This window comes from Canis lupus, chromosome 2, assembly GCF_003254725.2.
Source record: "Canis lupus dingo isolate Sandy chromosome 2, ASM325472v2, whole genome shotgun sequence".
NCBI classification, from domain to species: domain Eukaryota; kingdom Metazoa; phylum Chordata; class Mammalia; order Carnivora; family Canidae; genus Canis; species Canis lupus.
In genome coordinates, this window is record NC_064244.1 from 41716578 (window position 1) to 41744562 (window position 27985).

Sequence of the window (27985 nt, forward strand, 5' to 3'; positions counted from 1 at the left end):
GGGCCCCTGAGACCTTCTCATGGGGTATATGAGGTAAAATAACTTTATTATTACACTAAGAATTATTTACTTTAGCATAATACATTTAAACAAATATTTAATTTTTTTATTGGTTTTAAGTTTTAATATGGCAAATTTCAGTAGTTATAACCCACTTAATCGTAAGTCTTTGGGATTGTCAATAATTTTTTAAGAATTTAAAGGGGCCATAGACCAAAATTTTGAGAGCTACTCCTTTGAGGGAAAAACTACTCCTTTTTTTTTTCCTTGAAAAACAAAAGCACATATAGTTTTTATTTCTCTGTCAATATTACTTCTCCTGTAGGGGCACTTGGATGGCTGAGTTGGTTAAGCTTCTGCCTTTGGGTCATAATCTCAGAGTTTGGGGATTGAGCTCCATGACCCACTCCTTGTTCAGTGGGGAGTCTGTCTCTGCCTCTCCTCCTGCTCATGCTCGCTCTTTCTCTTTTTCTCTTTCAAATGAATAAATAAAAAATTTTAAAAATTATTACTTCTCTGGTAGTCTCAACTAGTCATGTTAAATATAACTTAGAATCATAGTTTTTCTTTTTCATAGAAGAAACTGGAGGCAGGACTGAACATTTGAGAGATGTTAGACACAAGCACTGTAGCTATTAGAGCTCATGAACTTTTTATACTACTTTCTATGGCACATTTTGTTAAAATATAAAAGTGTAAAGTGTTAAATTGGCAAAAATGATCATGTTCATTAACATTACTGAAAGATACTGCATATGAGAAATAGGCAAAAGAATATAAACTCAAATTTAATAATTAATGTGTGAGAACTGTGTTCATTGATAATTAATTTACTCAATATAGTCTGCTGTTTTAAGTTACCTAAAGCTAAAGACCTTGGAAATTATCTTCCAAATTATGCAAAAGGAAAATACTGTTGAATAATGAATCAGTTTATTTAAACATAGATTTACTTTTTTATACTCTTAAACATTATAGAGAATATTAGGTTATTTTAGTTGCAAACCTATATATGCTTAGAAAAACTCAAGGTGTCTGTACTAAACACTGATAAATCAGAGAAGAGATAGGGCTATCTTTTTAAACCAAAGTTATTAAATTACTCTTGAGTTTATCAAAGATTCAACTTATATGTACTTGGAATCTTAAGTGTTTCAGATTTAGTTCCTGTAGGAAGAATTTTTATCAAAACATTTAATACAGTAAAAGTTTTAGGAATTCAATTTCTTTATTTTCTGGAAATTTTAGGAATGCTTACCTCTATAAATTATTGTTATTATTATTTAACTCAACAAACCAAATTAGAATTTATTTAATAGGGATCCCTGGGTGGCGCAGCGGTTTGGCGCCTGCCTTTGGCCCAGGGCGCGATCCTGGAGACCCGGGATCGAATCCCACATCGGGCTCCCGGTACACGGAGCCTGCTTCTCCCTCTGCCTGTGTCTCTGCCTCTCTCTCTCTCTCTCTCTGTGACTATCATAAATAAAAAATAAAAAAAAAATCTACAATTTATTTAATAGAACTTTAAGAGACTTTTCTAAAGACGCTCTAAGAGACTTTAGCATTTTTTTCCTAGTTCTGCATTTCCCCTGTTCCATTATATTCTTCACATTAATTAGATAATGCTAGATCTTCTTATTCCATTATCTGTATTTATTAACCTTATTTTCATATTTTCCACTTGTTCTGTGCTGCATTCTAGATAGTCTGGGTAGTTCTTCAGATTTACCTTCACTTTTACAGAAACAGATACTTGTATAATGTGTGTATAGTTCTTTGCCATTTTGCTTCATGGTTGGTAGATTTGTGTCATTAGCACCAACATCAAGATACAGAACTACTACATCACCACACAGATACTCCTTGTGCTGTTTTTATAGTCAGACCTGCCATTCCTACCCTTACTCCCCATCTCTATCCCCTCAAAACAACTAATCTCTTTTCCATTTTTATAATATTATAATTTCAAAAATGTTATATAAATGGAGTCATACATTTGTGACCTTTGAAATAGGCTTTTCCCTTTCATTATAATGCCCTTAAGTTCATCCAGGTTTTTGTGTGTATCAAAAGTAGATTTCTTTGTATTGCTGAGAAGTATTCCATGGCATGGATGTACTTGTATTTTTTTTTTTAGCCACTCTGCCAATTTTTTGCCTTTTAATTGTTAAATTTATACCATTTACATTCAGTGCACTTATTAGAGGTTAGGACCTAACCATTTCATTTTTATTTTCTTTTTGTTCCTTCTGTTTTTCTTTTTTTCCCCCTTTTTCTGTCTTGAACATTTTTTAGAATTCAGTTTTGATTTTCCTTTTTTTTTTTTTTTTTTAGTTTTGGAGTATATCTTGGCATAGCTTTGTTAGTGATCATTTGAGGCATTGCATTACACATTCATAATTTATCACAGTGTGTCAGTACTGATGTCAGTATCTTACTAGTTTGAAATGTAGAAACTTTACCTCCTTTTATGGCTTTTCATCTTCTCCCATGTATTTTATTCATGGGATAAAGTGAATATTCATGATAAGTGTACCCTTTAATCCCCATTACCTGTTTAATCTGTCCTCCCACCTATCTCCCCTCTGGTAACCATCAGTTTGTTCTTTGTAGTTCAGAGTCTTTCTTGATTTGTGTCTCTCTCTTTTTCCTTTGTTTTGTTTCTTAAATTCCACATATGAGTGAGATCCCATGGTATTTATCTTTCTCTGACTGATTTTGCTTAGCTTTATAGTTACTAGCTCCATCCATGTTGTTGCAAATGGCAAGATTTCATTCTTTTTTTATAGCTAAATACTATTCCATGATGTGTGTGTGTACACACATACACACGCGCACACACACACCCCACATCATCTTTATCCATTCATCAATCGATGGACACTTGGGCTACTTCCAGAATTTGGTTATTGTAAATAATGCTTCAGTAAGCATAGGGGTGCATGTATCCTTTTCAATGACCGTTTTTGTATTTTTTGGGTGAATACTCGGTAGTGCGATTTTTGGATTGTAGGGTGGTCCTGTTAATTTTTTTGAGAAACCCTCATACTATTTTCTACAGTGGCTACACCAGTTTGCATTCCTACCAACAATGTAAGAAGGTTCCTTTTTCTCCACATCCTTGCCAAGACTTGTTGATTGTTTTATTTTAGCCATTCTGACAGGGGTGAGGCTTTTTAAAGAGGCATTAAGAGACTTTATAATTTAATTTGTTAATATTATCCATAAGGTATTAACATAATGATTACACATGATAAAAAAGCCCTTTCTAAATTACATATGCATAAAGAGCTTATAGCTTCAGTCCTACCACTTCAGCCACAGTTCAAGAATTCACACAAATACAAAAAACTACAATCTAGCAGAATTCTTTTTAGATTTTTAATTGATTTTATTTAGATCACAGTGGGCTAATAGAGACTAACAAAATGTATTCTTTATCACTTCTCACCCAACAGAATAGAGAATTAAAATTCATCAATTTATAGAGATCACTGAATGGTCTAATCATAAAGCGACATTTGCAGTTATTGCTGACACCAGTGATAGTATGGCTTATTGTCTGAACTAGAACAAATACAAAATCAATAGGAAAAATTTTAGAGCAAGAGAGACAAAGTTAAATTTTTATTGCCACTTCGGTTCATATTGAGAACCAGGAAAAGAGAACAGGGCTTAAGCTGCTCAAGAGTGTTATGTACTTTGTACTTGGCTCTTTTCTGTTTGTTTTTGTTTTCTGTTTAGCACATCAAGAACACCTGTACCTCAGAACCTTTATATTTTTCCTGCCCTATGCCTTGTAATGTGCTTCCCCAGTTATCTCAGGAGTTTGTTATTTTATTCTTATTTATACTCAGATATCATCTGATAAGGGTATATCTGAAGTAACTCTCTTGAGACTCTTTATCCTTGTGGGGTTTTTTTTTTCCTTTTTAGGACTTAATGTGTAACATTAGTTTATTATTTGCTTCTTCACAATGAGAGCCAGGGCTTTATTTTATTGCAGTATTTCCAACACCTGGAATATAGTGACTGAAATCTCTTACGCACTATATATTTGTTGAATAAATGAAGCTAACTAATAGGGAGATGGGGGAGAGGGATTATGAACAGTAATACAATCTTCTTTCCATTTCTGTAAATTATCCTCTTTCCTCTCTAACATAGGGAAATGTGTGAAATAATCTCTGTGGCCTAATAATTTTCTTAATATATGATACTTTGAATTAAGAGAGAATGTTGGAACATAGAATATTGTAGAATATGTCAACCCTAGGTTGGATGCCTTATGAATATCTAGGGCAATCAAGGCAAAATGAATGATTTGATTATCTTGGGAGTTAAGGAGCAAAGGCATTTATTGAACTAGAGAGGGAAATTAAGGTCTTGAGATGAATTTGTAACTGTTTAGAGTTGGCAGATAGATACCATTTATCTTGCCCTAAGTCTCTACCATGGTGTTGGCCTGGGAGGGCAATAGGCAAGCTAATTTTCTTTTTTGTCTCTAAAGTAGGAGAATAGTCCTTGATTCTTTAACTTTGACATTCATTCATTCAGGAAATATTTAACTTTCGGGGCACCTGGGTGGCTCAGTGGTTGAGTGTCTGCCTTTGACTCAGGTCATGATCCCAGGATCCTGGGATCAAATTTTGCATCTGGCTCCCCGCAGGGAGTTTGCTTCTGCCTTTGCTATGTCTCTGCCTCTCTCTGTGTGTCTCTCAGGAGTAAATAAATAAATAAAATCTTAAAAAAAAAAAAAAAAGGAAATAAATCATGGTCTTGGGAATACAGTGGTGAATGAGATCATTTCCTATTAACACCTCCCTGCCGCCTTTTCTTTTCCCTAATTTTGTAGTTTGAATGTTAATCATTGTTTCATTGTTTTGTAGGTGACGAAAGAACTATGGTTTTTGTTGAGACTAAGAAAAAAGCAGATTTTATTGCTACTTTTCTTTGTCAAGAAAAAATATCAACAACAAGTATTCATGGGTGAGTAGATTAATAGGATTTCACAGTAGGGAGGACACTTGCATTTCTCATTTGTTAAGAAATACCAGTGTATATAACTAACATCACATAATCCTAGGATTAGGATTCAGAGTTCTCAAGATCTAAACTGTTATTTTTTGTTTTGAGTTTTTACAAGAGTTAGGTGTTAGGAGTAGGTGAGTTAAAGGTCTGTGTTAGACTCCTCATGAGGACTGGTAACTACTCAGAGTTCGCTTAAGGCTCTCTGATCCTTTGGTGTTAAGTTGTTGTTCTGAATCCAGTCTTTCTCTTGCTTGACAATTTTTTTTATTGAGTTGCATGAAAATGTCATATTAATACAACTTTATTGGTAGATCTAAAATATTAATCAATCTGAGATTATATGTTAAAAATTTTTGAGGAGATATTCTAATCAAATAGTTGTATATTATTTGTCAGAACGAGAAAGAGATTATTAATAGATTTGATGTTTATCATACTGAAGTCTGTGTTTTAGCTCTATGTACTACCTGTTTGTTACCTTACTTCCATATGCAAATAGGGATAACTGTTCCACCCTCAAAGTATTGTCAGAATGAAATGATGGCTTGAAAAGAATTAGTATAACTAGTATGTAAGAAGTAGATAGCAATGTTAAATGCTGTTATTTTTTACTAAACTATTAAAAATAAATATATATGTTGAACTTCAGTGGTTCACTGTAATAATTTTCTTAAGAGCTGTCCTAACACATGCTTGCTTTTATTTCTAGTGACCGAGAACAGAGAGAGAGAGAGCAAGCTCTTGGAGATTTTCGCTGTGGGAAGTGTCCAGTTCTTGTTGCTACTTCAGTAGCTGCCAGGGGGCTAGATATTGAAAATGTTCAACACGTTATCAATTTTGATCTTCCTTCTACTATTGATGAATATGTTCATCGAATTGGACGTACTGGTCGTTGTGGAAATACTGGCAGAGCTATTTCCTTTTTTGATCCTGAATCAGATAACCATTTGGCACAACCTTTAGTGAAAGTACTGTCAGATGTAAGTTTTAAACGTTTAAAACCAAATGGATAGTATTCTGACCTTATCGTTGAAAGTAGATATTAAATATATTTATGTATATTCAGGATAAGTAAACTGTTCCAATCTTTGAGACTTGCTGCATGTTGTATATGAAGTTAATTTCTTTTTTAAAGGCTCAACAGGATGTTCCTGCATGGTTGGAAGAAATTGCCTTTAGTACATATGTTCCTGGCTTCAGTGGTAGTTCAAGAGGAAATGTATTTGCATCAGTTGATACTAGAAAGGTTAGTTGAGGGGAAAAATTCCAAACTTGGCTTCCAGTTTACTCTTGGTGAATGTGAGTTACTCTTGGTTAATAATGTAAAATAACTAACATTCAATAATTATCTAAACCATTTTTTCTCATCTAGGAGATTAATATTTCTTAAAATTTTATGTATGTATATATTTTTGGTTGTAAAAGTGAGCAGTTAACAGTATTTATGCTCAAACATCCTTTCCCAAACTTGCTGGCATTTAACATTCTAATTTGGATTCTTTTAAGCCTTCTATTAAGAATTCTTTGTTTTTAGAATTCTGATGGTATTATTAAGACAAAAATACTAGAAATGAGTGTCTTTTTTGATGTGTCATTTTATAGGCAGCACCACTTTTATTCAGAAACATTGAGTGTACTAATCATTAAATATTATGCTTATTTATGAAATACAGAACTTTCAGTTCCATTTGCCAAAACTACTGGTGTAAGAAAGCTTTTTCTTGAAATATTTTGTGCAATTTAGATTTCAGGTTGATATGGGCCTTTTTTCCCCAATGGATTAAATTTAGTGAGAATCAAGTTTTTTTATTATCTATTTGGGGAAAACATGGTGGGAAGCTTGAGTCCCTTCTCTGAGTCTGGGCAATGTAACTTTAGAGATAACATAAAATTAAATGTGTCTTTCTTTTTTCTTTTTAAGAATTACCAGGGCAAGAGCACTTTGAACACAGCAGGGTTTTCTTCTTCACAAGCTCCCAATCCAGTAGACGATGAGTCATGGGATTAAAGCTAAAACATCCTTCAAGTCTGTGGTATAGTTTTGATGCAGAGAAGAAAATAGTTTTGATTTTTGAGTTTTTAACAGAAGTGTGAAACTTGACACTCTCGTATCTTCTGTTCTTCTGTTCTCCCACCCTTAAAAAAAATTCTTACTAGTTATGTGAAATGCTAAAAATTACAACATTGCAGTTACTGATACACATGGTGTTAACTGGAAAGATTAAAGCATTCTAAATGTCTTGCTTATTTCTAGTGCATTCTTCAGGGGTTTTAGACATGTTTCATGTCTAAGTGCTTAATCTTAGTGTGGTGTTTATTTGACCCTATAACAAGCAGTAAGATTTATGACAAACTTGTTTAGAAATAATTGAGTCTCATTTTTTACTTAAAAGGAGCCTTTAAAGCAATAGTATGTCACTGAAACAAGGTAACATTTTCAGGTAGCAGACGGTGAAAGACATAAGCCTCTTAAGGTGACTTTTATTTTAGATCATTAGATATATAATGCAAATGGAAATGCAATGTGAGCTCTGTACTCAACAACATAACAAATGTTTGTTTTTATTCTATATAGACTTTACTTGAAAATAAAGGATGAAACACGTTTCCCCCCCTTAGTTTTCCAACAGTACTTTTAATTTTTCTTTATTGGCATATCATAGATCTGTATTTCGAAATTTTGAGACTTGTAAAACCAATGAAATGAACAAGGTCTTACGTAAATATGTATAGTATACATTACTACACAGATGTAATGGTGAAAATCATTCTTTGAACTCAAACTATATCAACAAAATACAATGCTGTTCACTCTTGCCATAATTAATTTTCTGGTATTTTAAGATTAGTGAGGGAAAGAATCCTTTTTTCATTTACTAGTGTATATCTTACATTCTTGACATACTAAGGTTAAGTAGTTCTTAATAAATCATTAATGAACCGAGGTACGCGTGGGTGCCTCAGCAGTTGAGCATCTGCCTTTGGTTCAGGGCGTGATCCTGGAATCTTGGGATTGAGTCCCACATTGGGCTCCCTGCATGGAGCCTGCTTCTCCCTCTGCCTATGTCTCTGCCTCTCTCTCTCTCTATGTCTCTCATGAATAAATAAATAAAATCTTTAAAAAAATTAACCAAAACATTAAGACATGAAACAAGTGAGATATAAATATTAGGGAGACAAAAAATGATCAATTATCAATGTTTGTTATTGTTAATTTAAAAAAAATCCAAAACAACATGTCCCCAAAATATATCTTGTTACATGAATTTGGTTAATAAAGGAGGCATCACATATGAAAAGAGAGGGTCATTCAACAGATGTTAGGACTAATTAGATGCCTGCCCCAGCCATATTCAAAATCTGTTCCGCATGTATTATTAAACTACAAAAAACATGGCTAAATATGAAACCTTTGAATTGGGATTGAGAGTTGATTTTAATCTCAAGGGTCAGAAGTCATGAAGGAAACAACAAATTCAGGCCCAAAAAGGGAATTTATTACAAGGAAAAATATTACTGTGACTATAATGGATTATCCATGTGTAGTTTTTTATATGTGGGTATATAGGAATACCAGTAGAAGAATGCACAAAGAACAGACAACTTCAAAGGGAAGTTCAAGTAATGAAAACACGGGAAATATTTAACCTGTATTCTGTAATCTCAATTCTGGGAAAGGTTAAATGAAGAAAGCGTTTGGGTCGTTACTTGCAGGACCTGTGTGTCTTAATTTTCTCCTCCACTTTGTTTTGTTTATAAAGAATATTTACAGCCCATTTGTCTCCCTCACCTTTCCCCATTTCTTTTTTTTTTTTTTTTTTTTTTTTTTTTTTTTTTTTTTTTTTAATTTTTATTTATTTATGATAGTCACAGAGAGAGAAGGAGAGGCAGAGACACAGGCAGAGGGAGAAGCAGGCTCCATGCACCGGGAGCCCGATGTGGGAATCGATCCTGGGTCTCCAGGATCGCGCCCTAGGCCAAAGGCAGGCGCCAAACCGCTGCGCCACCCAGGGATCCCACCTTTCCCCATTTCTTAAAGAGCTTTTTGGTCATAGCTGCCTAATTACTTTTAAAAATTTTTTGAATTTGCATGATATGTCAAATTACCATAATAGCATTACTGAATCAAATATAAAAAAGGAAAGAACATTGTACCAAATATCACTGTCATTACAAACCAACTGTAAATGTTCCTATGTTCACTTACGTTCTGCATTTCTAGGTATACATGTGAATGATTTCTTTAAAAAATATTAAAGTAACAGATATAGGTATGATTAGAAAATAAAATGCCACAGAAGAGTTTATAATAGGAAGCAGTAGTCTGTGTCTCCCTTTCCTAATTGCTCATCCACATCCCACATTCAACATCCACAACCCACTTTCACCATTTCTGGTAGTTGATATTGTATGTTTTATTTTTGTCTCACCAAATTTAGATTTCTCTCGGCTTTCTATATAATAGGTAAAGATTTAACTTATTCTCACTTCCTTGATAACTTTATTAAAGTTAGAAGTATACTTTATGAGATGATGATAAAAGCACCCTTTCTCCTCTCTTTTACGACTTTTATACTACATCATCTGTAAACTGTACATTTATATTTCCAGAGCTAAAAATGTGCATTCTATTCTATAACCATAAAGTCTCTCTTCTTTTATTTATATGTTGATTCTAAAATTGGCAATCAGTAGAAAGGGTTTACATTACATAAATATTGTTTGCTGAATGGACCAATTAACAGCCTGATTTCCTTTCTTCTACTCACTTATCCAATTTTGTGATCTGTGTTTCCAGAGAATTATACATGTCAGGGTCAAATGAAAATTGATCAAAACCATTCCACATACTATTTTGTTTTTTTTTTTTTTTTTTTTTTTTTTCCACATACTATTTTGATTTAAACTTGCATCATACTCTTTTTGAGTAATTTGTTTACCCTGTAGTTTGTATATTTTTTTTTCTAGGAGAAGAAACATGCTCTTTTTACCTTATTATTACCTTTCTAGGTTCAGTGTTACTGTATTGATCCCAAAAGATCTTGATGTTTTTAAATTTTATGAGTGGACTTTTTAAGTCTGGCTAGTATTCGCTTAGGACTTTAAGAATATTTTTTTTAATGTTAAGTATTTGTTTTTCTGCTGCTTGGCTTCAGAATCAGAAGGCTTTATCAATTTATGAATTATAGGTCCCTTGAATGCTAGCCTCACTCAGATTCAGCAATCTGAATTTACATGGAAGCCCTTATCGTCTAAGTGCTCCTTTGTCTCTCTAACTCTACATCAAAGCTTTCTCTCAAGGCATAGGGTTGAGATGTGAATAATGAAGCTTAGTTTCTCTTTCCTAGAGGCTTCTGCATTTTTTAATGAGCCAAAAGCTCTGGACTAAGCCAAAGTAGGAAGCTCAAAATGTGGAATATCAAGCATCCTGGGAAGGTTTGGGAATAATGGTGATGTAATACCAAATAAAGGTGAGGAGAGGTCCTGATTCCACTTAGGGTAGATTTACCTAGGTACTCCCGTCTGTTCCTAAGTTCTGGGAGTAGAGGAGTTACGGTTTTTCAGATTTTTTTCAGCATTGATAACATTTCTATGTAGAAATGCAGCAGCACTGGTCAGAAGTTTGCCCCTCCCACCCTACCCTTGACTTTACCCAGTTTGCATTGTTATTTTATTGATCCTCTGATTTGGGAGAAGGCAGCTTTTCATTTTGTTTGGTTTGTATGCTCGTCATAGATTTATTAAATGTGTTGAAAACAGGGCACCTCTCTAGTCTTTGATTGCTGAGCCCCTTTCTCAGTCGCTTAGCAGCGTGTGGCTGCTATGTGTGTGGTTGGCCGACGCTGCTCCTGCTCACTGTCGGCTCGGTTCCTCCACCGTGCCCCACGCCGAACTGCGTGCTTAGAAAAAAAAAAAAAAATTAGTAAACATGAGTTCGTGAGGAATCTCACTGTGTCCGAGGCAGCGGCAGGGAGGGCGGGCGCGCTCTCAGATCCGGCCGGGAGATAGCTGAGCCTGGGCAGTGCGGCGCGGCGGCGGCGGCGGCCGCGGGGAAGCAGATGCCGCCGGCGTCCGGCCTCCGGGGCTGCTCCCGGGCGGCCCCCACCGCGGTCCCTCCGCTGCCCCGGACCTGGCGGAGCTCACCCCGCCGCGAAGCCGGGAAGCCAGCCCACAGGCGCTGGGGCGGAGCGGGAGGTGGGCCCGGGGGACCCCGGAGTCAGCGTGCCGCACCACGGGAATGACGGAGCCCACGTGTGCCCTCGGTCCCACGGGTCTTGTCAGCCGCTCTGAAGCCCACTCGGGCCCACCGCGGGGGCTCGGAACCGCACACTGACTCCCCCCTGGGCAGAGGCGCGCGCCCCTAGCCGGGCCGGGGAGCTGGGACCCGCGGTCGTTGGCGGTCCGAGAGAGCAAACGGACGTCCTCTAGTTTGGGGACAGGTGGTTCAGGTAAATTCCTTAATCTTTTAAGTGATTCTTTAATTGTTTTGCTGTAATTTAGGGGATGATTGCGAATTGTTGCAGCAGAGTATTGGATTTGCATTTTCTGTGTGAGAATTCCTCGAAGGAATTTTTTTTTTCTTTTTTCTTTTTTTTGGTCTCCATTAGTTAGTGTTTACCGCATTTGGAGTCCAATGTATTTGTGGGATTCTTTTTCACTATTCAGGAACAAAAACCAGCTTTGCTTCTTCTGAATAGATGAACTTATTATCCCAAAGTCTTGGATATTTAAATTTGATTTTTGTCTTAGTTTTGGGAGGGGAGGTTACCATGTGGGGTATTAAGACATTCTCAACAGAAATCCAAACACTTTATTAAAAAACTTTTATGTATAGGAGGGGAAGCTCCTGTGTAACACGGTGGGCATGATGCTATATAATAAATAACTAGTTGGAGTAACCTTAACTTTGGCTTTATTGACTTGTGTGATGCCTAGGACAATCGGTGATCTGCTTTAGGCCTTGGTTGGCTTATATATAAAAAGAAGGCAGTAACTGGATTTTTCTCCCTGTTCATCTCCAGCTGATGAAGAAGTCACACAATGCATACAGTACGATATATTTTTTTTTTTAAAAAGGCAGCCTTGTTTAAGAATGCAGAGTATCATAGCTAAATATTGGTACACTTATAATGTTCTTATTCTAGTATTGCACTAGCTGCTTTATCAATGTTAAATGAGTAGTTGAGAAACTAGTCAGATCACATTTACAACTATAGTGGCTGAATCTCTTGTAAATATCACATGGGCATGAGTGATGCTTGTTAACTGACGATTTTGGCATCTTACTGTGTACCTCATCTGTTATTTTTTTCATCATTCTTAAGATGTTCCATCCCTGGAGATTTATTCATGATTGTTCACATGTGGTAATCAGTCAGTGTGTTCTTGCCAAGTAAATGCAGTGCAGGTTCTGACCGTTTCATCCTAGTATGTTTGTTCTTCTGAACTATCTTACTGTGTTGCAGTCATCTGGAATTCTAGAAGACTTAGTTCCAGTGATTTACTTCAATTTTGTAAACAGAAGTACTGTTGTACAGTGCCACAAATATGAGCATTTGAAGTAGAATGCAGTGCCAAAATAAGTATAGTTTATCGTAGTGTGGATATAGGAATAAAATAGAGTGATGCTAGTCACCTATTTAAACCAAGTGGTAACAGAGGGTTGTAGTTTTCTCCTCTGTGTATATAATATGGTAGGAAAATGAATACTACCATAATGAAAAGATTCAAGTTGACCTAAGTTGGAACCCCATCTCAACTTCTTGCTAATAGTTGTGTGCTCTGGGACGAGTTAGCTTTTTAATTTCTGTATTTGAAATAAAATTTACATATAATAAATGCATAAATCTTAAGAGCATAGCTTAAATTTTTACCTGTGTATACTTCTAACCATCACCCAAATCAAGATATGTAACACTTTTCTCACCTGCTTTCCCCCTTCCAGTCAAATCCCTGCCTAGAGATAATTACTATTCTGATTTTTATTACAATGATTAGATTTGCCTGTTTTTGAGCTTTATATAAACAATTATAGAGTATGCCATTCCTTAGTGTTTGGCTTTAGGCCAACATAAAATATGTGAAATTTATCCATGTTGTGTTTTGTGTATCAGTAGTTCATTCATTTTTTTGTTGTGTAGTATTGTGTCATGAATATATTACAAAATTGTTTTTCTGATTTCCTATTGATGGGCACTTGGGTTGTTTCTAGTTTTTTTTTATGAATAAAGCTCCTATAAATATTCTTTTACAAGTCTTTTGGTGAACATAAGCACTCAATTGTCCTAGGAGTGAAACTGCTGGGTCATAGGGTAGGTGTGTAGGTTTAACTTTGTTAGAAACAGCTAAAGAGTTTTCCATAGTGGTTGTACCATTTAACACAGCCGCCAGTGTTTTAAGAGTATTTAATTTGTTCCATATATTCACCGTTACTTCGTACTGCCAGTATTATTAATTCTAGCTATTTACTGTGGTTTTAATTTATATTTACCTGGTGATCAGTGACGTTGAGTGCCTTTTCATATGCATGCAGGGCATTTTTGTCTTTCTACATCTGTTTTTCATATTTACCTAGTCAGGTTGTGCAGACTGTACATCTTGAGTGGTAAAATTTAGTGTGAGATAGAATCAAGACATGGGGTGCTACCTTGCTGCTCAGTGGTGACACCAATAGCTGTGAGAATCTCTTCTCATATTCCACTGTTTAGAACTCAGATGAATCTAACCATAAAGGAGGCTGGAAAAAGTAGCCTTATCTGTGTGCCCAAGAAGCTTGCAATTAGCCAGCAGTTTTCCAATAGTGATAAAATGTTATGTTTTCAGGAATAGTAAATAGATTTCTGTATTAAATTGAGTCAGGAAAAGACTAACTTCTTTGTTAGCTTCAAATAGCAATGAATCTGTATAAACTGCTAAGGAAGACACCTACCATTCTCTTTGTGTGGCCTGAAAATGCTGTAGGAGTTGGAGAAGGGACTATTAGAAGTACAGATAATGATAACTTAATGAGTCCATTCTGTGATGGCTAAAATGCTTTGCTGAAAGATCTTTTCCATTATAATTTTATTTTTTAATATCTGATATATTTATAAAATAAATGTAGTTTAGAATAAGCTAATTACCTTATCTTTTATTAATATGTTAGGACATTGTGATTTTAAAACTTATTTTTTTTAATCTTAAAACTCAAAAGTGTTTAAGAGGTTTTTAGTGGCTTATTTGAAAATGACTTCTGATACTGTCCATGGGGAAATGCGAAGCTTGTTTCTTTGACACCTTTCCTGAAAGTTCCTAAGATCCTCTTAATATGTTAGAGTTGCTAAGTCATTCCACTGTTTCTCTCTCTTTTTTTATTTTTTTAAGATTTTATTTATTCATTAGAGACAGGCAGAGATATAGAGAGAAGCAGGCTCCCTGCGGAGAGCCTGATGCCCAGGACTCCGGGATCACACTCTGGGCCAAAGACGCTCAACCACTGAGCCACCCAGGTGTCACTCCATTGTTTCTTATCGTTAATAAATTTCGAATCAGGGCAGCCCTGGTGGCTCAGTGGTTTAGTGCCACTTTCAGCCAGGGGCATGATCCTGGAGACCTGGGATCGAGTCCCACATCAGGCTCCCTGCATAAAGCCTGCTTCTCCCTCTGCCTGTGTCTCTGTCTCTCTTTCCCTGTGTCTCTCATGAATAAATAAATGAAATCTTAAAAAAAAAATAAATTTTGGATCAGTAAGAGATGGATTGCCTTGAATCCTCTAAACCCTAGGTGAGCAGTCTGTAGCTCTTAAGAGTCCAGTGCATGTCACTGTTGGAGGAGGAAGAAGCAAACAAGGGGAAAAAAGAAGAAAGGGAACAGAACAAAAAGGAGCAGGAGTTGAGGTACACGTAGTAGAGCTTCCTAAATAGCCCTGTGTTTAAGATTTCTATGGGCAAAGCTTGATTTAGAGCTGTGCTGTACTTTAGTAACACAGTGTGAGTCATATATGTAAACAATGCATCCCAAATATTTCAACATGTAATCAATATAAAAATTAATGAGATATATTTTACTTTTTTTTGTACTAAGTCTTTGAAATCAACTGCACATTTTATAATTACTTCACATCTCGTTTTGTACGTGGTTTTCATTGGAAATACTTCAATAGTAGTTGAAGTAAAATATACATAATACATAGTGATTCACATATCCAGTATAGGTTCACATACTCAATTTGTGCCAAACATATTTAAAAGTTTTCCAATAACTAAAGCAAGTCTGTTTTAAAATTTAAATTTAGATTAATAAAATTAAAAATTTCTCAGTTGCACTAGCTATGTTAGGAGTGTCCTGTAGCCACATGTGGTCACTGGCTTCTGTATCAACAGTGCAGTTCTAGAATTCTAGACTGAATTTGAAATCTAGGCTCTAGGGAAAGCACAAACTTTTTTCTGGCATCAAGAAAGTACTCAAATATTTGTGGTTTGAAAATAATATCAAAACTATTTTCAATTAAGTGGAGTTGAAAGTGAGGCAAATTGAATAAGCTAATTTAATTGAACAGCTGGAGGGAAGCCAGGCTTCTTTTCCAAAACTCTGTTATTCCTAGTTAGCTTTCGAAGTGCAGCTATTTAGACCAGAGTGGCTACACCTTATTGGAGGATGCCTCTTTCCAACCCAATGGCTGGTAACTGGTCAGATTGCGTATTAAATGCCACATAATGGATTAGGTAAACAACTATGGCAAAATATTCAAGATACACTTTCTGTAATCCACTACTTTGGGTTTGGAGTATACAAATCAAAGGAAAATGTATGTAGTCAAAATAATTTTAAGACTGCAAATATGAAAAATAATCATATATCCCATTCCGTGTCCCTCTGTAGAGGAAAATACTTTGTTGTTAATTTACAAAAAGAAAAAAATCTAACCTGGAAAAATTTCCTCAATGTTAGAAAAGGACCTTTATATTCTTTGAAAATGGGAATATTAGGGATCCCTGGGTGGCGCAGCGGTTTGGCGCCTGCCTTTGGCCCAGGGCGTGATCCTGGAGACCCGGGATCGAATCCCACATCAGGCTCCCGGTGCATGGAGCCTGCTTCTCCCTCTGCCTATGTCTCTGCCTCTCTATCTCTCTCTCTCTCTGTGACTATCATAAATAAATAAAAATTAAAAAAAAAAAAAAGAAAATGGGAATATTATATTCTAATATGTATATGTTTTGTCCACTAATTACCCAAATTGTACTAGTTCAGTGCTCTACCAAAGATGCATTTCTTCCACAAAGCCTTCCTTGATTACCATAGTTGAGGTAACTTTCTTCTTCCCTTGAATTCCTTTCTCATGAGAATCAAGTAGTTTGTCATCCAAATACTGATTTACGGAGTTGTGAATTGTTTCCATTTGATTAATAAGTTTTATCATGTGTAGCAATCCAACTCAGTGTTTTAATAAGTAGCAGTTGATCAACATTAGCTTGAGTACACAGAAAATGAGAAGAATCTGGGAATTCTGGCTAATAAACTTCTTAGGAACCTCTGACTGTTGCCATGCTTTGTGTTCAAATTACTTTCCTGCATTCTACATGACTGATCCACAGAAGCTCAGCTGAGCTGCCATGTGCCAGAGTACTGGATTAAACAAGCCAAAATAAAAGTGACAGTCAAGTTTTATTGGAGTTCGATTTGCCAACATATAGTATAACACTGTAACACCCAGTGCTCATCCCATCGAGTGCCCCCCTCAGTGCCCATCACCCAGTCACCCATCCGCCTGCCCACCTCCCCTTCCACTACCTCTTGTTTCCCAGTTAGGAGTCTCGTGTTCTGTCACCCTCTCTAATTTTTCCCACTCATTTTCTCTCCTTTTGCTTATGATTCCTTTCACTATTGTATTCCCCATATGAGTGAAACCATATGGTTGTCCTTTTCCGATTGACTTACTTCACTCAACATAATACCCTCCAGTTCTATCCACTACAGTCAAGTTCTCACTTACTGTAATTGTATAAACAGTCTACACCAGAGAAAGACTCCCCCGTTACACTTCTCCCTATGAATTGGCCTACTAATTGGAGGTCATTAGCATCCGCATGAATATGAGGTGTTGGCTCACTGTTGAGTAAGCCACAAAAAGGCTTCTGCAGATTTACAGACTACAGTGGAAGGAAGAGGAAAAGGGAGGATTAGGAGTGGGAAAGTATTAAGTCAAAATGGAAAAGTATTAAGTCTTCCAGTTTTCCCCCATATGGAGACCTCCAAATGGAGTCACCTAGGTCTGAGTCTTGCAGCAACTTGGAGAAATTGCAGTGGGCTGGCTTTATACCATATCTGAGTGGAGAGGAGGACAGCTTTCTCCTGTGAGCCCTGCCAGGTAAAGTGTTTGTAATTGCCTTTGGTCAGTCCTGAAATGTCATAGAAGTTTTGTTTTGTTTTGTTTTTTAAATTTGGACAGAAGCTGGACTCCTCAAGTACAAAATCACTGCTGAAGACTTGAAATTACTTTGATCTATTGCAGGATGTACATTTTCCTAGGTTTTAGTATCTTTGAAATCAGGATGCATTTTATAGTTGATGTCAGCCAGATAACAGTTGGGATCTAATTGTGTGAAACCTTTCATTGACACTTTTGGGTAGAATCAAAAGTATCAGCATCATAAAGTCTTTGGTTTCAGTGTCTTTTCCCCCTTGTATATTATTGCCTCCTGTATTGTAGATTAATTGATTGTATAAACATGGGTTTATTTCTGGACCTTCTTTTCCATTAATCTTTATGTCATTTTTTTTGTGCCAGTACCATCTTGTTTTTATTACCACAGCCTTGTAGTAAGTATATCTTGAAATCTGGGATTGTGATACCTTCAGTTTTGTTCTTTTTTCTCGAGATCTCTTAGACTATTTGGGGATTTTTGTGATTCCTTATAAATTTTAGTTACTATTTTTTGTTCTGTGAAAAAAGCTGCTGGTATTTTGATAGAGATTGCATTGAATCTGTAGATCGCTTTGGGTAATGTGGACATTTTAACAATAGTAGTCCTTCCAATCCATGAGCATGAATATCTTTCCATTTGTTAGTGTCATCTTAAATTTCTTTAATTAGTGTTTTATATTTTTCAGAGTACAAGTCTTTCACCCCCTTGGTTAAGTTTATTCCTAGGCATTTTATTCTTTTTGATGCAGCTATAAATGGAATTGTTTGAAGAGATGTGGTATCTTTTTATATTGTCTTATCTTCATAAACTACCTATATCAGGTCATGAATTTGGCATTTTATGTCTTTGGCATCTACATTTTAGACCTTCCTAACATGTTCTGATGAGATAGATTTTAAATATAGGGTATAGATTAAGAAGGGCATATAATGGGAAATTCTGAAGCAGAGAGGTTAATATCTGAATGATTGTTCTTTTTTTTTTTTTTAAAGATTTTATTTATTTGAGAGAGAGAGAGAGAGAGAGAGAAAGAGAGGCAGAGACATAGGCAGAGGGAGAAGCAGGCTCCATGCAGGGAGCCTGACGTGGGACCTGATCCCAGGTCTCCAGGATCACGCCCTGGGCTGAAGGTGACACTAAACCGCTGAGCCACCCGAGCTGCCTTGAATGATTGTTCTTTAATGGTTGTTACCACATATTTAAGTATGAGAGCTTCCCATAATTGAGTAAAGTATTTCTTAGCTACCTGAGAAGAGTAAGTTTTCTGATATTTTTTTCTGACAAAAGGCCTTTAGATCCTATAAAGGTCACCAATAGACTAAAAACACCTATCTATCAAATTTATGTTGTTTTTTTTCCCCTCACTGAGGTTTATTTACCTTTTGTAGGGATTGTTTGAACCTAAGTATGCCAGCCTTTTCTGGAAATAACTTGAAATCTTGCTTAGTACTTTTGGGAAATATGACATGACTGAAAATGAAACTTGCCTCATTTGGTAGCTCATGATCCTGAGGGAGTTAGTTGTAAAGATACTACACACATGAAGTGATATCTCTTTGTACTGTGTCAGGATTGCTGTGAGCTGTTGCATAAGCTTTGCCAGGATAGAATAAATGAATTAAACAAGGAATGTTCTATGAGCTTTTGTAGGATCACTTCGAGCCATTTCCTAAAATCTGACTGCTAAAGCTGTCCCAAAATAAGGTCTAGGGATAAGATTCTGATGATATCTTAGTGGAATCCTTCTTCACTCTGATTTGTCTTCCATGCAGCATAGAAACCAAATCCAGGGCAGCGGTTTAGCGCCACCTTCAGCCCAGGGCCTGATCCTGGAGACCTGGGATCAAGTCCCATGTTGGGTTCCCTGCATGGAGCCTGCTTCTCCCTCTGCCTGTGTCTCTGCTTCTCTCTCTCTCTCTCTCTCAACCCTCTGTGTGTGTGTCTCATGGATAAATAAGTAAAATATTAAAAAAAAAAAAAGAAAGAAATAAACCAAATCCAAATGGGAGATAGGAACAGGGAACCAAGGAATCTTAAGGGACCATTTAAGGAATGTCCTAAGCCAGGGCCCTTTAACAAGGAGATCATTGTCCTGGGACAATGGCTCTGACAGCCTCAGCTGCCTTCGACTGAACTGAGGCATTGGAATCTCATTGGAACAAAGTGGACTTTGTCTTCCCTTTTTCTGTTACCTCCACTTTGCTTTTCTTCTATATTTCACCATTCCTACATTCCCCTTAGCCCTGCCTTATTCTGATATGCACCCTTGCTTAAGAACTACTGGCCAACTCTGGAAAACGGTATGGAGGTTCCTCAAAAAGTTATACAAATAGAGCTAACCTGTGACCTGGTAATTGCACTACTGGGTATTTATCCCAAAGATACAAATATAGTAACCCGAAGGGGCACCTGCAACTCCAATATTTATAGCAGCAATGTCCACGATAGCCAACCTATGGAAAAAGCTGAGATGTCCATTGACAGATGAATGGATAAAGAAAATGTGGTGTATATATACAATGGAATATTACTCAGCCATCAAAAAAAGAAATCTTGCCATTTGCAATGACGTGGTTGGAACTAGAGGATCTTATGCTCAGCAAAATAAGAGAAAGACAATTATATGATTTCACTCCTATGTAGAATTTAAGAAACAACAGTTATGTAGGGGAGGAAAAAGTAAAACAAGATGAAATCAGAGACGGAGACAAACCATAAGAGATTCTTAAGCATAAGAAACAATCTGAGGGTTGCTAGAGGAGACGGGGTGGGGGAATGGGGTAACTGGACAATGGACATTAAGGAGGACATGTGACATAATCAGCCCTGGGTTAAGTAAGTAAGTAAAAAAAAAAAAATACTGGACAGGACTCCTGGGTGGCTCAGTTGGTTAAACATCTGTCTTCAGCTCAGGTCATGTTCCCAGGGTCCTAGGTTTGAGCACTGCCTCAGGCTCCCCACTCAGCGGGGAACTTGCTTCCTCTCCCTCTACCCCCGCCCCATTCATGCTTTCTCTTTTTCTCTCTCAAATAAAATTTAAAAAAGAACTACTGTCCAGACCTACTTTAGAAAGAAATACTATGTGTAGATAGATGTTTACTAATAACTTTCCTACTTGAAATCTGTTTTAGTTACTACTGCATAATAAATTACCTCCAGGGCAGCCCAGGTGGCTCAGCGGTTCAGTGCTGCCTTCAGCCCAGGATGTGATCCTGGAGACCCAGGATTGAGTCCCATGTCAGGCTCCCTGAATGGAGCCTGCTTCTCCCTCTGCCTGTGTCTGTGCTTCTCTCTCTCTCTCTCTGTGTCCCTCATGAATAAATAAATAAAATCTTTAAAAAAAATAAATTAGGGCAGCCTAGGTGGCTCAGCGGTTTAGTGTCACCTTCAGCCCAGGGCGTGATCCTGGAGACCTGGGATCAGGTCCCACGTCAGGCTCCCTGCATGGAGCCTGCTTCTCCCTCTGCCTGTGTCTCTGCCTCTCTCTCTCTCTCTCAATCTGAATAAATAAATAAATCTTAAAAAAAATAAATTACCTCCAATTGAGTGCCATAAAGCCACATTATTTCACTGTTTCAGTGAGTTGAGAATCTGTGGCTTAGCTAAGGCCTCTGTTTCTGGGTGTTTAACAAAGCTGTAGTCAAGGTATTGGCTGGGATTTAGTCATCTCAGGACTTGGCAAAGATCTGCTACAAAGCTAGCTCAAATTATTGTTCACAAGATTTAGTTCCTCTCAGACTGTTGGCCTGCCTGAAGGCCTCCATTTCTCACAACCTGTTGATCAAAGGCTGCCCTGTGAGTTCTTTGCCATGTGTGCATCTCTGTAGCACAGTTTACAACATAGCTGCTGGCTTCTTTAGGACAAGTGAATGAGCAAGAGAATGTGGGAAAGAAGTTAAAAACGTGATCTCAAAAGTGACATCCCATCATCACCTGTACTGTTCTCTATTAATTAGAAATGAGTTACTAGTTCCAACCTGAACTCAACAGAGCATTACAGAGAGTGTGAATAACAAAAGGCAAGATCAGTGGGAGACCTTTTAGAAGCTGTGTACCACAGAATATATATTATTACATAATGATAAAATTGAAAACAAGGATAGGAATCCTGTTCTATACTCTTGAATGTAATATCACAAATTAAAAATTCATTTTGAATCTTTCATTTATCTGATTGGACTAGTAGGAACCTTATCTCAGTCATTATTGGGGATCACTCTCACCCAACACATAAACTTAGAGTTGGCTGAGATTCTAGGTCATGAGCACCACCAAAGCCCTGGGCAGGCCCTTCACATCAAGCTCATAGAGCCTACAAATTCTTTTTTTTTTTTTTTTTTTTTTTTTGAGCCTACAAATTCTTAATCTATTCTCAGTCTGAGGATGGGTAGGAGCTTTCTTACCCTTACTCTCTGCTGCTCATCAAGGCACTCCCTCTCCTTTCCCTGAGGTACCTTTTCTATTAATCTGGGCTCTCCCTAAAGACGAAGAGTCCTGTACTTCAGGTGGACATTTCTAGTTTGTTGACATTCTTAAGTCAAAGAAATAACAGTGGTCCTGGTTTCTTGCCAGTAATATGGAAGAATGGAAAGATAAGAGAGTGGAATATTAACATCTCAAAACTATCCTGTTGGATGACATATAAAAAAAACTCCGTAGACATGATTTAAATATTTTTCACCAAGCTGTTCATATAATTATTAAAGTTTCCATTTGATAGCTCCAATATCTGAGTTATATGTTAGTTTAATTCTGCTAACTATATCTTGACACATTTTGCTCAAATTCCAGTTATGTGTAGAGACTCAGGTAAATACTTTTTATATCTGAAAATAGACGTACTTGTTCTGGCAGGCCATCAATGTGTCTTGAGTACTGGGTGAAAGGATTTCCTGCCCTCTTCCACATTATTTCACTGTTTCAGTGAGTTGAGAATCTGTGTGTGGCTTGTGTAGCAAGACATTAACCCCAATTTAGGGACTTTTTAGCAAAATCCAGAGGGTTTGCTTTTATTCCTCCTACAGAGGCAGTGGAGTTTTGTCTGTGCCCTGTGGTGAGAGTGTTCTTTGTCCTATGATGCCGATAACTGAGGATACCTTGCCATTTGCTTCACTGAGGAGGGGTTGGGTGTGTGTGAGATCAGTTTCCTGCCCCATCCCCAGTCTTTCTTGTGAATACTCAGTGGAGCACTCTCTGATAAAGAGCTTGTTTGTGGCTGGCTTCTCCAACTATTTGAAAAAGACAAGCTAGCCCACACTTGGCATTAAGGATTTGTTTCAAGTCTTGCTTGTAGGGTGGCCAGTTCTTTCTCCTGTTCTTGTTTAAGGTAAAGCAATTTGTCTGTTCTGCCTCTCCTTGCAGGAACTTGTCCCTCTTTAGAATTCCTTTTATTGGTTGCCTTAGGGTCTCAGCTCCTTTATGGGCTCAAGAAAAATTTTTGTGTATCATCTGGCTGTTTTTGTTGTTGTTAAGGTGGAAGTGACATTTTCTTGCAATTTTCTACATTCTAAGCTTGAGGCTAAATTCAGTGTTCTATAACATTGAATTAGCAATAATACTTTCCACAAACACAAGTCATCTCAGAAGCAGAGGTCATGTTACAAAAATAACACAAAAGTCTCCCCACTTTAATGTAGAATTTCATAGAGTGCTGCTGCAAAAATAAAAGTAGCAGCAGCAACACACATCTTGTAATAAGATGAGGAGTATACATAAATCTGTCAGGAAAGAAACCTTTATCCCAACTTGGTTATAATGTTTCTATTTGTAATGTCTTTGCAATACCTATTATCTACATAAATATTTTTCAGTTTTTTGGTTTGGTTTATCCATCATATAAGATGCTATCTGTGTCAAATATTTTTCCATTTTTCTGAATACTTAATTAAATTGCAGAGGATTCCTGTGGTCTCTGGCTTCACCTTTAACTTGCCCAAAGCTGATTTGCTGACATGAAATAAAATAAGCATGCCAATAATAGTACAAGTTGTATGGATCCTATGCTTCTCTAGTGCCTAGACTTTTATTTATTTTTATCTGCTCCTCTGGGCCCTTAAAATAAATGCACAGTGTGTACATAATGTGAATCAGCTCTCATTTCCAGATTATGACAGGACCTTTTGGGTAACAAATTTTTTCTTCTTCCCTTTCCCCTCACATATACTGCACACTTCCAGAACATAGATCCTAGAATTGGAAGAAAAATCCAGAAATTAATCAATGAAAAAAATGATACTTTGATTCAGTAGAATAAGAAGTGGAAGAATGCAAAGTAAATTCTGTTAAGTTTTTTAGTAACTAGATGGAAATGAGACCGCCAAGGCAAGCGAGGGTCCAAGAACAGATTTTATTGCAGGCACCCTCGGGCGAGGTTCCACGACTCACAGGGGAAAGAGAGTGAGTCGAGGAAGTCGCGCCAAGACAAGGTGGTAGGGGGTTTACATAACGTTGTAAGGAAGGATTGCAATCCAACCAGTCAGAGTGACCCTCACTATGCAAAGGAAGGATTGCAATTCGACCAGTCAAAGGTGACTTCCTCCTCTGGGGTTTGAAGGGCATTGGGTTCGGTTGGGGAAGTCCAAAGGAGAGGTGTAAGGGTCTGCTCAAGCTGTCGTCCCAAGTGGAGGTGGTGACAGGAACCTCAGCCATTTTGGCGTATCCGCCATATTGAGGAGTTTCCCTTCCCGCCTGGCCCCAACAAATTCCATATGGAGTAGGTATTTAAATATATAAAGATTTAAATGTATAAAAAAATCTCAAAACGTCTCAATCAATATTGTAAATAAAGAAGCTATAAAAGAAAAATTGAAGGGGTTTAAGAGTGCTTTTATTATGATGAGTACTTGATACTTTATAGAATAGTTGACTCATTATTTTGTATGCCCGAAACAAAGGTAACACTGTAAATTATTGTAATTGAATAAAAAGGAAAAAAATAAATTGAAATATTTAGTAAATAAGGTTTCAAATAGAAAAACCATAATGTTTTATATGATAAACTACGTTGTTATAAATAACTGATATCCATAGATGATGGTTGAGACCTCTGAGGAATGAGATGTAGAGAAAGAAGAAAAGGCCTAGGACAAAACCCCCAAAGGAGTCAATATTTAGTGGATGAGTAGACAGATTTCCCAGGACGTAGAAACAATTAGAGCTTGGAGTGATCAATTACTAATACTATGAGTGACCAAGTAATGCCTTTCCTACTTAAAAGCCATCAGGAGCTTTTTTGTTTTGTTTTGTTTTTTTGAGTAGAACTTATTTAAAGCAATGTGATTAGTTATGAGGTAGAATTTGTACCATGGACTTTTTCTTAAATATGTGTGTCTTAAGAATTATACATGTACAGATCCCACCCCATACCTCTTAAATCAGAATTTCGGGAGGTGGGGCCCTGTTATATATATTTGGGGAAGAATGTCTTTCACTGATGATTTTGATTGCTACCCCCTCATTAAGAACCAAATCTGCCGATGAGACTAGCTTACATAATTCACAGGGCTTTATGCAAAATGAAAATGCGGGGACCCTTGTTGCAAAATAATCAAGAATGTCAAGACAGTAGTAGCAAGACATTAACCCTAATTTAGGGACTTTTTAAGAGCAGGGCCCTCTGTGATGGAATTATGTAAGTGGCATGCCTTGTCTAAAGAAAATGAACAAGTAAGAGATGAAAGGTTACAAAATAACTGGCTGAAGAAAAAGATTCATTTATTTAAAACTAAAAAGAAGACTATTATTTTCATGATACAGATTACAGAAATAAATTTAGACCAAATTTTCTTGGCCTCGTGGGATATACAGAGAGGATTGATGATATCTTCGATATGTGAGATTTTCAACTAGAGGAGTCACTGTGCTGTTTCTACAAAGGAGAGTGAATTACTTTTTTTTTTTTTTAATCAAAAGTGAGGGTGGATTTGTAAATTTGGAAAACACTACTATAGAAAATACATAATTTGGTTATGAAAGATTGCTCTGAGATTTCCAAGGCAGACAGCTGTATCCACTTGTTCAACTAATAATCTATGCAGTACCTAATATACTGCCAGGTGCCAAGCTGCACATAAACATGGAAATTTTGTCTTTATTGTGGGAATTTACTGTGATTGCTTTACCTTGGGCATGGCATGTTTATCAATGCTTCTGAAAGGAAGGGATAGGAAGCAGGATTTGGCAGAGGGATAATTGGAGCTGAGATGATGCAGGCCTAACAAATCCTGATGATTTGCATTTCTAAACAAGCTAGTTAATACTCACATGGCTAATTCCTAGACTCTACTTGGAAAAACCAGGTTCTGGCACACACTGACTAGTTCTCAGCTGATACTAACACAGAAAAGAAAGCATGACTATTATCTGTGTACATCATTTCTTCTTTTGTATAATGATTTAGATGTAATGATGTGGAAAAATGATTTGGTATTTGTGAGACATATTTAGTTATATGAAAATACAAATAATGTTTTCTTTTATTCATGGATCTTAAACATTTTTGAAGATTAATTAATGAGGTAAATTCTTGAAAGGCTTGTAGAATTTCGCAGAAAGCACAATACTGCATTAACTCTTGGCATGATAATGTAATGGATCCATTTCTAAGAGTCTCCTTTAAAGTTATATGATTCTATTTCAGAAAAATAGATTTTAAAACTCCACTTTATTTTGTATTTTTTAATTTTTTTAAAATTCCAGTATAGTTAGCATATAGTGTTATATTAGTTCAGGTGTACAATATAGTGATTCAACAATTCTGTACATTATTATATTCAACAATATTACCATCTCCTGTTTTTTTTTTTTTTTTCCTTTGCTCATTTGTTTTGTTTCTTAAGTTCCACATTAGAGTGAGATCATAGGTATTTGTCTTTCTCTGACTGGCTTAGTATTTCACTTAGGATTATAATCTCTAGTTCCATGGATATTGTTGCAAATAGCAAAATTTCACTCTTTTTATGGCTGTGAATATTATTCCATTGTGAATATACCACATTTTCTTTATTTATTCATTAATCAGTGGATACTTGGGATGTTTCCATAGTTTGGCTATTGTAAATAATGTGGCATTAAATAAAGAGGTGCCTGTATCCCTTTGAATTTGTATTTTTTCTAATCATAGGGTACTTCCATTTTTAACTTTCTGAGTTAACTCCATACTGTTTTCCATAGTGGCTGCACAGTTTGTACTCCACCAAGAGTATATGAGGGTTCCTGTTTCTCCACATCCTCTTTTTTTCTTGTGTTTTTGATTTTAGCCATTCTTTTTTTTTTTTTTTTTTTTTTTTTAGCCGTTCTGACAAGTGTGACTTGATTTCTCACTGAAGTTTTGATTTGCATTTCCTGATGATGAGTGATAATGAGCATCTTTTCATCTGTTGGCCATCTGGAGGTCTTCTTTGGAGAAATACCTGCTCATGTCTTGTGCCTATTTTTAAAATGAATTATTTTCATTTTGCTGAGTTATAGAAGTTCTTAATATATTTTAGATATTTACCCTTTATTGAGATGTCATTTGCAGATGTCTTCTCCCATTCAGTGGGTTGTCTTTGAGTTTTGTTGATTGTTTCTTTCGCTGTGTTGAAGCCTTTTATTTTGGTGAAGTCCCAATAATTTATTTTAGCTTTTGTTTCCCTCACCCCAGGAAACATATGTAGAAAAAAGTTGCTATAATCAATGTCAGAGAAATTACTGCCTGTGCTCTTTTCTAGGATTTGTATGGTTTCAGGTCTCATAGTTAGGTCTTTAATCCATTTTGAATTTATTTTTGTGTATGGTGTGAGAAAGTGGCCCGGTTTCATAGTTTTGTATGCAACTGTCCAGTTTTCCCAACACCATTTGTTGGGAGAGGCTATATTTTTCCCATTGCATATTCTTGCCTCCTTTGTCAAAAGAAAATTTCTCCCTGTTTCAATTTTGGGAGGTTATATGTTTCTAGGAATTTATCTATTTCCTTTAGATTGTCTAATTTGTTGCCATTTAATTTTTCCTAATAGTCTCATAACGTTTTGTATTTATGTGTGTTGATATTTCTCCTCTTTTATTTCTGACTTTATTTATTTGATTCCTCTCTTTTTTTGATGAGTCTAGCTAAAGTTTTATTGATTTTGTTGATCTTTTCAAAGAACTGGTTGCTGGTTTCATTGATCTATTTTTTTTAGTTTCTATTTTGTTTTTTTCTGCTCTGATCTTTATTATTATCTTTTTCCTTCTACTGGTTGTGGATTTTGTTATTCTTTTTCTAGTTCCTTTGATGTAGGTTAGGTTGTTTATATGAGATTTTTCTTGCTTCTTGAGGTAGGCCTGTATAGCTGGATTCCTTATTTTTTTGCCATCTATTACTTTTTATTTTTTATTTGTGATTGCCATTTGGTTTATATGTAACAACTTCTGCATATAGCAGTCTATATTAAGCTGTTGGTCACTTATTTTACAACTCACTCTTTACTACACTCCCCTCCATGTTTTGATACCATATTTTACTTCCTTTTACTTTATGTTTCTCTTGACTGATTTTTACAGATAAATTTAAATTTTGCTTTTGTGCCTCT

At 36.4% G+C, this 27985-nt stretch overlaps 2 protein-coding genes across 7 annotated transcripts in view; both read left to right on the top strand.

Moving 5' to 3' along the window:
* DDX4 (DEAD-box helicase 4) overlaps nucleotides 1-7271 on the top strand; it is an 83144-nt gene extending 75873 nt beyond the window's left edge. For all 4 annotated transcript variants that reach the window (XM_025448173.3, XM_025448174.3, XM_025448177.3 and 1 more), the window contains 4 exons: nucleotides 4890-4989; nucleotides 5741-6011; nucleotides 6167-6277; nucleotides 6953-7271. In XM_025448173.3, the coding sequence (XP_025303958.1) occupies nucleotides 4890-4989; nucleotides 5741-6011; nucleotides 6167-6277; nucleotides 6953-7039 (569 nt within the window). In that variant the 3' untranslated portion in view covers nucleotides 7040-7271. The remainder of the gene's footprint in view (nucleotides 1-4889; nucleotides 4990-5740; nucleotides 6012-6166; nucleotides 6278-6952) is intronic.
* Nucleotides 7272-11224: 3953 nt separating this feature from the next.
* Nucleotides 11225-27985, top strand: part of IL31RA (interleukin 31 receptor A) — an 84973-nt gene continuing 68212 nt past the window's right edge. For all 3 annotated transcript variants that reach the window (XM_049102719.1, XM_049102731.1, XM_049102720.1), the window contains exon 1: nucleotides 11225-11480. The gene's annotated coding sequence lies outside the window, so the exon portion shown is untranslated. The remainder of the gene's footprint in view (nucleotides 11481-27985) is intronic.